At 37.3% G+C, this 13,265-nt stretch overlaps 1 protein-coding gene across 3 annotated transcripts in view; it reads right to left on the bottom strand.

Annotated features, from left to right (window-relative positions):
• Positions 1 to 13,265, bottom strand: part of SYNE1 (spectrin repeat containing nuclear envelope protein 1) — a 427,410-nt gene that overhangs the window by 88,655 nt on the left and 325,490 nt on the right. For all 3 annotated transcript variants that reach the window (XM_074368141.1, XM_074368140.1, XM_074368142.1), the window contains 8 exons: positions 12,892 to 13,088; positions 12,071 to 12,203; positions 11,501 to 11,683; positions 9,463 to 9,612; positions 8,665 to 8,841; positions 7,708 to 7,863; positions 3,149 to 3,304; positions 388 to 558 (listed from right to left, as the gene is read on the bottom strand). In XM_074368141.1, coding sequence (XP_074224242.1) covers positions 388 to 558; positions 3,149 to 3,304; positions 7,708 to 7,863; positions 8,665 to 8,841; positions 9,463 to 9,612; positions 11,501 to 11,683; positions 12,071 to 12,203; positions 12,892 to 13,088 — 1,323 coding nt within the window. The remainder of the gene's footprint in view (positions 1 to 387; positions 559 to 3,148; positions 3,305 to 7,707; positions 7,864 to 8,664; positions 8,842 to 9,462; positions 9,613 to 11,500; positions 11,684 to 12,070; positions 12,204 to 12,891; positions 13,089 to 13,265) is intronic.

The following is a 13,265-nucleotide window of genomic DNA, read 5'->3' as shown; positions in this document are numbered from 1 at the left end:
AAGAAACCTAAATCACTTCACCCCCATAAAAAAAAGAAAATTAAAAAAAAAAAGAGAGGGAAAGGGAAGACATAAAAGGCAGCAACAATGGATCCAGGAGGTTGATTTCGCTATAGAATCATTTTATAAAATACATTCATGGGGATATTTACATAACAGAATTGTAACGCTCATTTAATTATATACCAGCTATTCCAGAATTTGTTATCCACCAGCAAGTTGGATTATATAACAAACAGAGCAGGTAAAATCAATTTTAAACATTAAAAAAAATCTAAATGTAAAAAATCTACACCAATATTCCAGGATGATGTTTGCAGCTATCCCTTTTTTTTTTTTTTTTCCTCAAATGAAAAAGGTTTAGGATGGGTTCACATTGTTCCTTACCTGAAGATTGTCTACCTGAACTTGCACAGCTTCTAAAGAGCCGGTCAGCAGGCGGAATCGGGAAAGAGAGTACCTGGCCTCTGTGAGGCGGCTGTTTATCTCATCAAAGGCTGCTTTGTGGTGGCTCCACTGGTCAAGCACGGACTTCAGCAGGATCTTTAATTGCTCAACCTTTTGAAAGAGACAGACACTTCTTACAACTGCAAAATATTTAAAATGATGAAATATACATTCCACTGATGGACAAAGCATTAACGTTTAAGAACTTCGTTGCAGTGTCGGGCATTAAAAATAAACTCAGATTTTAAAAAATTTGAAAAATAAGATGTAGCAATGTTAAAATTTATGCCTTTCATACTTTTAACCACTCGGTCTAAATTAAAATGCTTAAAAAGTTTATATAGATAATGTCTCTATATAATATATATTATTTATTTAATATAAAAGTAATAAAAGGTCGATATTTAATACCACAGTTTAGGAAATATATTAAATGAGTGTTTCAAATGCATTACTTACTCCTCATAACAACCTTATGAGGCAGGTCGAATCATTATTACCATCTTACAGATGAGAAACTGAGAGACAAAGAGGTTCTGAAAATCACCTGAGGTCATACTGTTAGTGTGTGAGAGATCTAGATTTTAATATAGGCAGTCTGGTCCCAGGAAACGAAACCTCTCTATCTATCTAACTTATCTCAGGCATGTGCACGCACACGGGCGCACACACACACATACACACACACACACACACATACACACACACATACAGAGTAATGAATATCTCAAGACAAGACACAAGACATCTAAGAATATTCTTTCCCAATTCTTACCTCCAGTAGACAAGTTTTTAATTTGATCTGTATCATTTAGAAAGATACCTGCTTTGGACTTCCTGGATTTCACCCCGAATCTCCTAAATGTATTCTTTTGGAGTAAGAATGGCCATAATTAAGAAAAGAGATCATATAAATTAATGTGCACCTGCATTCTCTGCTCTTCTTCTTAGCATAAATAAAAATGTTGAAACCAATTGAGGTACTATCTAATGGGCCGAAGGCCTAAGAAAATGCTGCCTCAGAAATGAGGTGATGCTCACAGGTGTAGCCAGGTGCCAGGGCGTGTCCTATGAAAGTCAGGAACAGATATGAACATAAAGCCAGGAGATCAAAGAGAATTTGTAACTGGTCTACTTCTTCTTTGTATTATTTTTGTTTGTTTTTTTTCACGAGAAGTTGTTTCTGTGAAAGCAGCACTTAATTTATTTGTATGCTAAATTGCTCCCAAAGAATTGCAATGATTTATAAAGGTGCATAAACTAGAGTAAAATAGATTTAAGATCAGGTTAAAGAGAAGGTAAGCGTAGGCTGGAAAGCTGCCCTTGGAGATCAGCACGTGAACTCCGAGAGGCGGTTCGCGGTGCTGCTTTGGCCGCAGTCACTTAACCTGTTTGCGCCTGTGTGCCCACCTCTGCGAAGTGCGGGAAACAAGCACTGGGACATGTGTGTGCAGAGCAGTAGTTGTCACACGCATTCTTCTCATGGGAGGACTCGGTACTCCATCCAGCACATATTTACCAAATATCTTCAGAGATCATATGTTTCAGTGAGAGAATTTAAACAAACGAGAAGACTACATCAGAAGTTAGAGGCTGATGAAAAATACAGGTAAAAAGCAAAGCAGAGGAGGAAGTCAGGGAGTGTAAGGTGGGGGGGGCAGGGGCTGTCACTGAAAACAAGGTGGTCAGGAGAGTCCTCGCTGGGATGGTGACTTGGAATAGTGACTCTGAGGAGAGGGCGTGATCATGTGGGTATCACGGAGAGGGTGTTCCAGCTGGAGGGAACGGCCAGTCCCCGAGTGTAGGAACATGCCGCGGGTTCCAGGGTAGGGGGAGGCCAGAGCACCATGGACCTGCCGGGCAGCGGCAGGAGACGCGGGGGAGAGATTGTGGGAGGCCCGGCCGGGGGGCCTTCAGGCCCTCAGCAGGTGTGGGCCTCATTCTGGATGAGACAAGAAGCCGTTCGGGGGCTGGGAGCAGGAGTGGTGTGACCTGACTTCCACTTTAACAGGACCTCCGGCATGGAGATTTGGGGAAGGCCACTAAAATAACACAAGCAGTGACGATGACTTAGACCTAGGCGCTGGCCACACAGATGGGGCAGAGCTTGGATTCTAGATCTATCCTGAAAATAGGGCTGACAAGATACTAATGGACTAGATGTGGGTCTGAGAGAAAAGAAAGGAGTGAAGAATGACCCCGCGGGTTTCTGCCCAGGCACCTGGGAGAGCACAGCTGTCATTAGCTGAGATGGCGGAGAGTGTAGGTTTGGGGGGGAGCACAGGAGCTGGCTTGGGCGTGGACGTTGAGACACTGTTGTCTCAAGGACACTGTCAACTGGTCATGCGAGGGGAGACGTCTACAGAGGACTTCTCTGTGTCTGCCTCTTCTAGAGTTTAGGTGAGAAATCCCACCTGGGGATACACATTTGAGAACTCTCTGTGCCTGAGTTTCTAGGGACATAGGAATGGATGAGATTATTAAGAAAGTAACATTCGTGACAAAGTTTATCACAGGGAATATCTGAAGCTACACTTTTTTTAAAAGGAGGTTAATAGAGCGAACTTAACAGTACAAATAGATGCTGTATGGATCTCACACTTATTTACTAAGTTACTTTAGAGAAACCAAAACCCATGTCATGTTTGGACACGAGACGGCAAACACGGTCTTGGAGCCAGCTCTCCACAAGCAACATTACCATGTGGTCTAAGTCTGCCCAGGTTTGGTTGAGCTCCCTCAGCGTGCTCATGACAATGCCAGAGACTTCTTCATTCTTGTTCTGAATCAAAGCAAGTCCATTCTGCTCAATTTTCTCTACTTCTTTTTCTTTTGCTTTAATCAAATCTTCCAGGTCCTAAAAGGTTAAGAAAAAAAGATATATAGTCATTTAAAATTGTTCTATTATGGAACTCTGGGGTACCCTGAAATTGAGTCACTGCAGTCTTACATCCTAAAAATCTTTTACTAAGCCAAAAGGCTCATCATTCTCAGGAGAGGGTCTCCACAGCAGTACTTCTTCCTTCATTTAAGTTTTTTTAATTGTCTTTTTATTCCATGGGATATTAACATGACTTAAAAAACCCATAAAATTTGATTACCTATTTATACAAGGAAATGGTACCATGCAATTCTTTTTAAAGAAGCTACAAGGAAAGAAATATATGTCGGAAATGGTATTATGATTTATATCCTTAAATTCATATATTTGGTGTTGGGAATGTCACACAATCCTAGCCCATAGAATGGAATGCAGTAGAAGAGTATTCTGGGCCCCAGCATCCAAGGTTTAGTTACATTTCTGCCGCTGTCCAGCTGTGCCACTTTGCATAAGTTAGAAACTTCCACTGAGTCTCAGTTTCATCTGATGAAAAATCAGAATCTCTAATAACCCTTCCTCCTAAAATATTCTGATTCTCTGTGACTCTGGAAGGCTATACAGGCGTTTTTCATGAATCAAATCCTCATTTCCTTTAGGATGCTCATTTTACCTGTCAGTCTGAAATGTTCGGAAAGGAAAATGAAATGAGGCAATGGTCTGGAGAGCCATACCTAACCATACATCGGAATCCTAACTTACATTTTAGTGCCACTGGAAAATTTGGAAAGCTCAGTGAGACAGGCTGAGACTGCTATCAACATTCCACGGATGAACAAGTGGAGATGAAGTCATGCAACCTGTCTCGGGTCACAGAAGGGCCAGAGGTAGAATTAGAACCCAAGTCTTCCGAGCCCGCGATGCCCAGCCCAGTGCTGGGGGCGAGCCTTCGGGTGTGAACCGTGGAGAAGGTGTAAATCCATCCGAGGTGATGGGAGAAGCCGGACGCGAAGGCCTGGGTGAGTTCTCACATTCAGAAGCACACCCACAGAACTGGATATGGAGGTTAAAGTGAAGAAAACTGCAGAATATTTTCAGTTTGGATAATGCCTCAATTTTGTAAAAGACTTCCACCTCCCCCTGGTGACCCGCATGTGGGTAACTGCCCTGGGACTGGGTAGTGCTACTGATACGGTTCTAGTGAGACGTCCCGGGCTCTGCTGTGTTAGTTACAAACGTCCTTTAGTTTTTGATCCTGTGTGGTCCCCCCTTTTAATCACTCTCTACCTTATTTATAAGGTAGGAACACTAATACATTAGCTTACTTCAAAGGGATAACATTAGATAAACATACGTATACATGAAATCCTTTTTAAGCTGTTAAAAACCAGGCAAACGTAAGAGTACTATTTTATTCAGCCCTTTGGTAACCTGCCCTGCTTCAGTGCAAATGTATTTATTTTTCTCTCTTTATTATGAAGCTATTTTTGTCTTGATGTATTAATTAGAAATGCATGCAACAGTGGCCTAAAGAGACCATTTTTATTTTTAATAACTGTTCTTTCATTTTCACTTTACAATTATGTCAATATTTTGATAGCTTTGATATTAACCCAAGAGTGAACACAGGGATTACTAGGGTTACAGGTCCTTTATGTGGTACAGAAACATCATGGACTTTACTATTTAAGGATTTTTCTCTCTACTTCTCTAAAAGATTATGAAACCGTAAGCAATCCTCCCAACATGTCTTTAATATGATTCTAAAATTCAACCACTGATATTAAATTTATTCTCATTTATCCATAGATGTTAACTTTTTAAGTGGGCAATGTTAAATGAATGATCTATTTCTAGAAATACACCTCAAAAATGCCCCGAACATTTGTGTTGGCATAAAAGCAAAACCGAGGAGGGAAACAGGAATGAAATATATATTGTGTGCAAAATAAAGGTGTTTTCTTTTCCTTGTAATAATAATTAAGAGATAATTCTGTTTCTGATCAATGAAGGGAAAAGCCAAACCTAACATTTTTTGCTCTCATAAATCATTCTTAACTTGGGTTAATTCATAAATATCAGTTTTTATGTTGGTTTAAATTTATAAATCACCTGTAAAAAAGTGGAAAAATATTCAAGATTTTTAAACAAAATAAAGCTTGAATCCAGTCACCAGTGTAAGTGTGTTGGCTTGAATTCTACACTTTGGTCCGGAGGAACAATTTCTCAAAAATGACAATAAATTTTTATCAAGGTTTGTGGCACTGCCAAATGGAACCTGCCAGTGAGGCTACTATGATTCATATGCGATGCCCCGAATGTGCGGGCTACTTTCATTCTCTTCTTTGTTTCCAATCAATTGAAATCACAAATTGGCATTGGTGTAAATTTCTCTCAACCACACTCTGAGCTGCCTGGTGTGACCCCTGAGAGGCTAAAATATGGGTCCGAAAAGGACTGAAACTTGGCCAACTTTCTGCTACATTTTCCAGATAGCAATGTTTCTGTTAAGCAGAAAACATGTCCATAAAAAGAAATTGGACAATGGCAGGAAAAAAAGCACGTTAAAGAGAAGAAAAATTAGTTAGGAAGAGAAAAAGAAAAGTAGGGAAGAAGAAAAAAAAGGAAAGAAAAAGAAAAGTTATATTAAACCATCATTTCTATCTTTTTGAGGGGAGGGGTAATTAAGTTTATTTATTCATTTATTTTTCTTAATGGAGGAATTTGGGGGGTAATCAGGTTTGTTTGTTTGTTCATTCATTTCACTCATTTCTCTCAGTGGAGGAACTGAGGATTAAACCCAGGACCTTGTGCATGTTAAGCATGCACGCTACCACTGAGTTATACCCCTCCCCCCATCTCAGTCTTTAAATAGTCAAGTTTATTACAACAACGTAACAAGGAAGCATTAATCTTGCTAACGTTAATGCTTAAATTATCTTTTAATTTTAATGAAAACATTTTAACTTAGGAAGTCATCTTTCAAAGTAAAATGTTGAAATTCTGGCTTACTTGCACGCTTCAGAATTGAGACTTTAAATTAGAAACACTACCGGCCCCTGGAAAGCTGAAAAGGCAATGAGACTAGCTGATGCACATTTTTGGTCTTCCATTTTCCACATCCATCTTCCAATGTGAAGCTTCCTCTTTTTAATTTCAAGGTATTTCTCTACATGATAGTTTTCTTTGCAAAATTGCAATCCATTAGCTTGTCAGCCCAGCAAAAGAGCATCTACTCTTTCTTTCTTAAACCAAAAAGCTTTGATTGAGAGCTTAAGTATATCTCTCTTTACATATGCCCCCAAAGGAAAAAAAAAATGCTGGTTGAAAGGAAGATCATTACCAAAGACCTTTCTTTCTGAAAGCTGAAATACAAAAATAAGACCTGGGGAAAGAAGCATTTCTGTAGAATTGCTTCACAGTTTAGTCTTCCGTTGCTCTTAGGAAATACTACAGAGAACCATTGCAGGTAATCTATAACACATTACAAATTACTGATTTATTTAAAAAATATAACAGCATTAACTGCAATAGCTTACACTTCTTTGGTATAAACAAGAATACCTGAGGAAATATTAAGTGGTTCTAAGTTACTGGAAAACATTTAGTTTTCCTGAATCAGAGATCCTTATCACTAACAGCAGAATGAGCAGATGCCACTGAGTCTTCCCAGTGGGACACAGTAGGAGCTAACAGTCCTCTGTGAAGCATCATCGGCTCATTGGAGTTGAACCAGAATCCAATCAAGACTCTCCTGCTAACTTCCATTTATACAAAACACGGGGGGACAGAATAGCCTCTGAAGGAAGTACACTGGCTAATCCTGAACCTGAGGCCAGTCTACGGTTTCTGTAACAAGTTAATAATGTGTAAAATATATTAAAGAAACCTAACAAGAAAATGTAGGATACAGACACTGTTGTATCCTTATTTAAATAACTGGGATAAACAAGATATTTTACAGACAATTGAGGAAGTATTGTTATGAGCTGGGCATTAAATAACATTAAGGGATTATTGTGAATTCTTTTGTGGTAATAACAATACAGTTATATAGAAAAAAGTCAGTTCTTTATAGAGATGTGTACTGTAGTGCGCAGGAATGAAATACCATGAAGTCTAGGATTCACTACAAAATCTTTAAGAAGAAAAACAATGCAGGCAAGGATGTCAAAATCTTGATAATTATTAAATCTAGTGAACAGTATGGAGGTTTAGCAACATTCTCGGCTTATGAGCGTGTTTGAAAATTCTCATAACTTTGTGTTTATAAAAACAGGTGAAAAAATCTAACAGAAAACTCTATAAACTCACTTAGAGAAATCTGTTAACCAAATGCAGCATTTTTCAATATTTAAATCTCAGTTCACAGGACCTGCAGATTCCTTCGCGACAGGCCAGGAAATTGTGAAACAGTGCCGGCGGCCACCTGGGCAAGTTACCTGACAGTCTTTCATCGCGTTCTGAACTGAAGCCTGATCGCCAATTCGATGTTGTTGTTTTAGTCTCTTTTCTTGGGTTTCAAACCAAGTTTTCAGACACTGTACATTATTTTCATATTCTGACCAAGATTCCAGTAAGCCTTCCAACAGCTGAATCTGAGCAAACATAATGAAACGAAATTTGTAATTTTATTTTAGAATCAAATCATTGGCAGGTAACTATTTCTTCCAGATTAATAATTCTTAAAATACAGCCCATTGTATATATGATTAAAAATCAGTGAGGGGGGAGGGTATAGCTCAAGTGGTAGAGTGCATGCTTAGCATGCACGAGATCCTGGGTTCAATCTCCAGTATCTCTTCTAAAAATAAAGAAATAAATAAACGTAATTACCTCCCCACAAAAAAAAAATCAATGAATGTTTAAACATGTGAGTCATTGGGATTAAAAGATACACATTACTATATATAAAAGAGATAAACAACAAGGACCTACTGTACAGCATGGGGAACTATATTCCGTTTTTTGTAATGAACTGTAATGACAAAGAATCTGAAACTACATATATATATGTATGTCTATGTATAACTGAATTGCTTTGCTGTACATCTGAAAATAATACTGCAAATTGACTATGCTTCAATAAAAAATAAGAATTAATTTTAAAAAAGTGTGAATCAATGACCATTATTGGTAAACAAGCAAGGAATTTCACTCAAAACAAAGGAAAAAGAATTTAAGAGGCACCTTTAAAAAACTAAAACAATATGAAATAGAGAGCAGAAGGTACATAAGACACATTAACAAGTCAGAGGGAAAACCTTCAGCGGCAGGCTCTTCAGAGGCAGCTGTGTGCCCAGTGCAGCCACACTATTTGGGGAATGAGTTTTCTTTACAGACTGTACCTGTTCTTGGAGTTTTCATGAAACATGGACAGCAAAGAACATTTGGCTCACCTTCTCAGTTACTAGACCCTGCAGGATTTGCCAACTTTTATTCATTGCTCCAAGCTGCTCAGCAAAATCAGTCTTATCACTGCGTTTACTTTCCACATCCTGACTGCTGATTTGTAGCACAGACTGGTTCACAAAATCAACTGTCAGCTGTTTACAGTTAATGTCGATCTTAAAACCCTGAAAAGGGAAGGTAGAAAATAAGAAAACAACATTATACATATAAATGTCTTACATTTTATTAGGAGTTGGAAAGCCTTAAGTAGCCTTAAGACTAATATTATCACTTCGGTGATTTAGTCCAAATGGCACAATCGGTGTGTATGTATTAACATATGTATTAATATAACCCATTATTTTCAGAAGCTGAATATATATATAATATATAAAAACACTGAATATAAATTGAATTTACATATTCTGAATTTATACATATATTAAATTTGTATTTATAAAAATTTGAATTTATAGATATATTAAATATAAATATATATTTTTAAGTAGAGGAAGTAGAATTGGACAAATTACCTAATCTCACTATAAAATATTTATCAATTATAGAATTTATTTTTATGATTTCCTAAAGTGACACAAAATCTTACACAAAATTATTCCTACTACTGGTCAACTTTTCTATGCCTACAACTATGAAGGCAGTTTTCTTACTATTATATAGCTATCTGGTCACCATGTATGAAATATATACTTTAAGACCTGATTTCTGTAATTTGAGTTTCTGAGCTCCTTCAAGTACGATTATCCTAAAATATGGAAAGCTAAAACCCAGAAGTGCTGAATTACCTTGTATTTCTGAAGGTATTCATGAATGGCCTTGTAACCGATGGAATTTTTAATATTCTCTTCATCCTTTTGAATAACATTTTCCATGAGAGAAATCCAAGCCATGACTTCAGAAATGGCATGGCGAGAAGGCAGTTTATCCATTTGGAGCTGCCCGGAACAAATTGAAAGTGTCAGAGACAGAACAAATCGCTAGTGTTAAAATTCCAACGAATCCCAATCTATTAAAAAGTTGAAGAATTTTTAATGGCTTATCAGCTGTTCTTTATCTAATCTTTTAGGCATTTTGATTGTTGGTAATCTTTTTTTTTTTTTTTTGCCTGAAGAATTCCAAAATTTTAAGCACTTAAGATCTCAGAACCAAAAGTAAATGGACTTCATAAAATTCTTCTTAGTTACCCTTGCCCTAGGTAGTAAATTAAGTTTGGCATTATTGTCAGACTGGATAAGTGGTGCAGTAAAATAGTATGAACAAATAAGAGGCTTTTCTCCTCTGTCTTTAAGTCATATTCTCCCACATGTTTTTTGTAAGGATACGGTAAATGAAATTTTAGTGGCTGTTTAATTCCTGATACGTCCTCATTATAATAAACTGACCCTTCTTTATTATAATCCCCACCTGCACCCATGCCCACACGAAAAACAGAACACACAAGTGAAAAATCTTTTCAAGTTGCTGAAGTATTTAAATATCTGAGCCAAAGCCAATGACAATAAAACAGAAGTTATTGTACGGCTGTAAATTGCTTGGCAAGTGGGGGCTAAGGTGTCAAATGAACTACACTGGCAATGCTGAGCTATCAACTTTCTATACCTGTAAAAAAACAAAACAAAACAAAAAAACTCTCGTTGCAGAGACAGAACAAATTCCAAGTGTTAAAATTCAAACTCGATTTTCTTTAACCTAAAACTCTATTAATTCCTATTCAAGTACCAACCAATATAACACTTCTTAATAACATTTTTGGATCTTAACCTCGTTAGAAGCTTGAAATGAAACATCAGGCAAACACTGAACAATAACAGTCCTCTTATGTTCACTTGACATACAATACTATCAACATTGCATAAACACTACCTAATTAATCAAAACACCAGCAAGAAGAAAATATTATTCTTATTTTATGGCTAGTTTTATGACTATAAAAAAAAACTTAACTACGAAACATTCAACAGATGTATTTTATTAATTATCTTGTAAAAATCTCTGTGTATTATGATTCAGGAATGTTAAAAGAAGAAAGAAAAATACCACCACACTACAAACTATCATTTTCTAGATTTTTGGCACTCTGATATTTATTCCAAAGAGCGTAGCCAATTTCCTCAGTCTTCCACCAAAATATACTAGAATTCTGAATCTTCCTTAATACATCAGGTATTTATGTAAATACTTATAGTGATTGGGAGGAAAAAAGCAATCATTTAAAATATTTATAGACTTCTATGTGGTGCAGAAAGATATAGAAGTCAATGTGAGATGTTTCCTGCCCTTTAGGAATGTGCAGCTGCTGATTCAAAGGGCTAAGACATTTATATGAAACACATCTATCACACCTTTTACACAGGATGAATGCCAAAGAGAGAGAGATAAAATACCTGGGAGTTCAGGCGGGGGGGAAGCAACTTTCTAGATAAGAGAAAGACTTGCTTCTCTTCATTTGTTGAAAGTTACACCTCTATTGTAGGTAATATTACAGGTCTTTTTCATACAATAGTATTAAATCTTCGTAAGTACTCACTTGGTGAGAAAGGTATAGTTACCCATATTTTATTTATGAGAAAACAAAGAATTAAAACATGGACAGACAAGGATTCTAAAACACACACACATACGATAAAGAAGCCCTTGGAAGACATGGGGTTTGCAGACATGCAATTTGTAGAACTGTTCACTCTTCACATGAAATACCATGGAGGAGAGAAAACACAAGACACCCAAGACAGAGCTGATTTAAATTTGGGAACAACAGCAGATTAAGGTACTTTTTCATCTAATACTGCTTGTGACCAACTAAACCAATGACTAGTTCTGTACCTGGTGGAGCTTCTCCTGGACAGCTGGAATATTTGTCAGCAGGTCAGTCCACTGGCCATCAATATGTGACAGCTCAGAACGCAGGGCAGCTGTGTCCACTTTCTTTAATCGAAGGAGCTGATTCCCTGTGCTCAGAACAGACGATTTCAGGGTAGATTTGGCATCAACTTCTTTGGAAAACTCCTAAAAGAAGTAGCAAAGTCCACATCAGGATTAAGTAGCCAGATCTTTTATTTAGGGAAAGAAACACTTATTTCCCGAACAATTTTTCTTTACATCATACAGGCGAGTGGTGATGTTAAGCACACTGGAGAAAAACAAAAGCCACATATCCCTGCCCTGAATGAAAGCCAACATTACCTAAAGATGACTTTAAAGAGGCAATGTTGAGCCCTAGCATTTTCCTCAATTATTCAACACACAGACTTAACACTGACAAATTCTCTATAGCTTGATTTATTAAGTATATTCATTGACAGCCGATCACCTTTTCATTGGTGTAAGTCAGGCCTTACCAAAAGGCCTGAAAATAATAAAATTGAATCAAATGCTTTCGATTCTTGGACTTACCAGAAAAGCATTCAGATGATCACGGACCATTTCCAGTTCTTGTGGGACTGTCACAGATTGTTGAGTCCAAAATTCTAGTCTGTCTTTTGCAGACTGTAACCAGTGGATCAGATCTGCAGATTCACTCTGATATCTGCAAGGACGGTAATAAGCCTATTAAGTCAACATCCAATCCCTCTGTTGTGCTAACCCCTGTTACTCACCAACGCTAATTTTAAAAGAAGACTCGACAGATTTGGGAGAGTAATGTCCTGGGCTGACACTCTCAAATTCCCTTCTCTAAATATTCATACCTTAAGCAAGTCAGTCTCTCTAAGTTTCAGCTTTCCCACCTCTAGGCTGAAAATAAAAATATCTTTCTCCTACTCTTTCACAATGAAGCTATTTAGAAAATGTTAGATGATTGTTATTAAAAGTTCGTAGAAATAAAGGTGGCGTAGAAATAAAGGGTTTCATTATGAATACCTCTCTTGAATACCTCCCATTGCCCTCGAGAGAAACTTTACCTTCTCAAAACACACCCTTCTTCTTTCTCTCCTAAGGTTTACTGTGACCACACATGCACAGTCCACAGGCAGGGAAGATGACAGCTCAAAGGTTCAATGTATTGCAAAGGTTTGATGCACCTCCCCACCCACTTTTAAGTACATGTTTATACAGTTATACAGGAATCCAATTGGAAACTTTGCGTTTGCCTTTATTTTCCAAACTCTGTGATGAGTTCCTAGGGGAACCACATCTTTTTCAACTCATGTGTCCACTAGCCTTATAAGTACTCTGCAGCATTAACCTAAAAATGTGCCAAATAGTCACTGTATTACCTGGTCCAGTGTTTCAATATTGTTTCCAATCTGTGAAGTTCCTTAGACACTTTGTTGGTATCATTTAACCAGTGTTCTCCAAGTTGATTTAGCTGGCTTTCTAGATCTGAGCAGCTAATGGATATCAGAAGTCGTTTTCCATCATCTAGTACCTGATATAATTTGGGCTGGTATTCATTAAGGCTGGATTTCAAATGCTAAAATGATGGAAAATATTGGGTCAAAAGTTTAGATAATGCAATTTTTCTTCCTTAAAGATTATAATTTTTCCATAATGTTCCCATTACCTGTTAGTCAAATTTCAAGTATTTGTACCCAAGTTACATTAGAAATTTTAACATGTTTCATCTAAGTAGAGATTAAAAAAAAAAGTA

The sequence above is a fragment of the Camelus bactrianus genome, chromosome 8 (genome assembly GCF_048773025.1).
Source record: "Camelus bactrianus isolate YW-2024 breed Bactrian camel chromosome 8, ASM4877302v1, whole genome shotgun sequence".
NCBI lineage: Eukaryota > Metazoa > Chordata > Mammalia > Artiodactyla > Camelidae > Camelus > Camelus bactrianus.
This window is presented reverse-complemented; position numbering and strand designations above follow the sequence as displayed.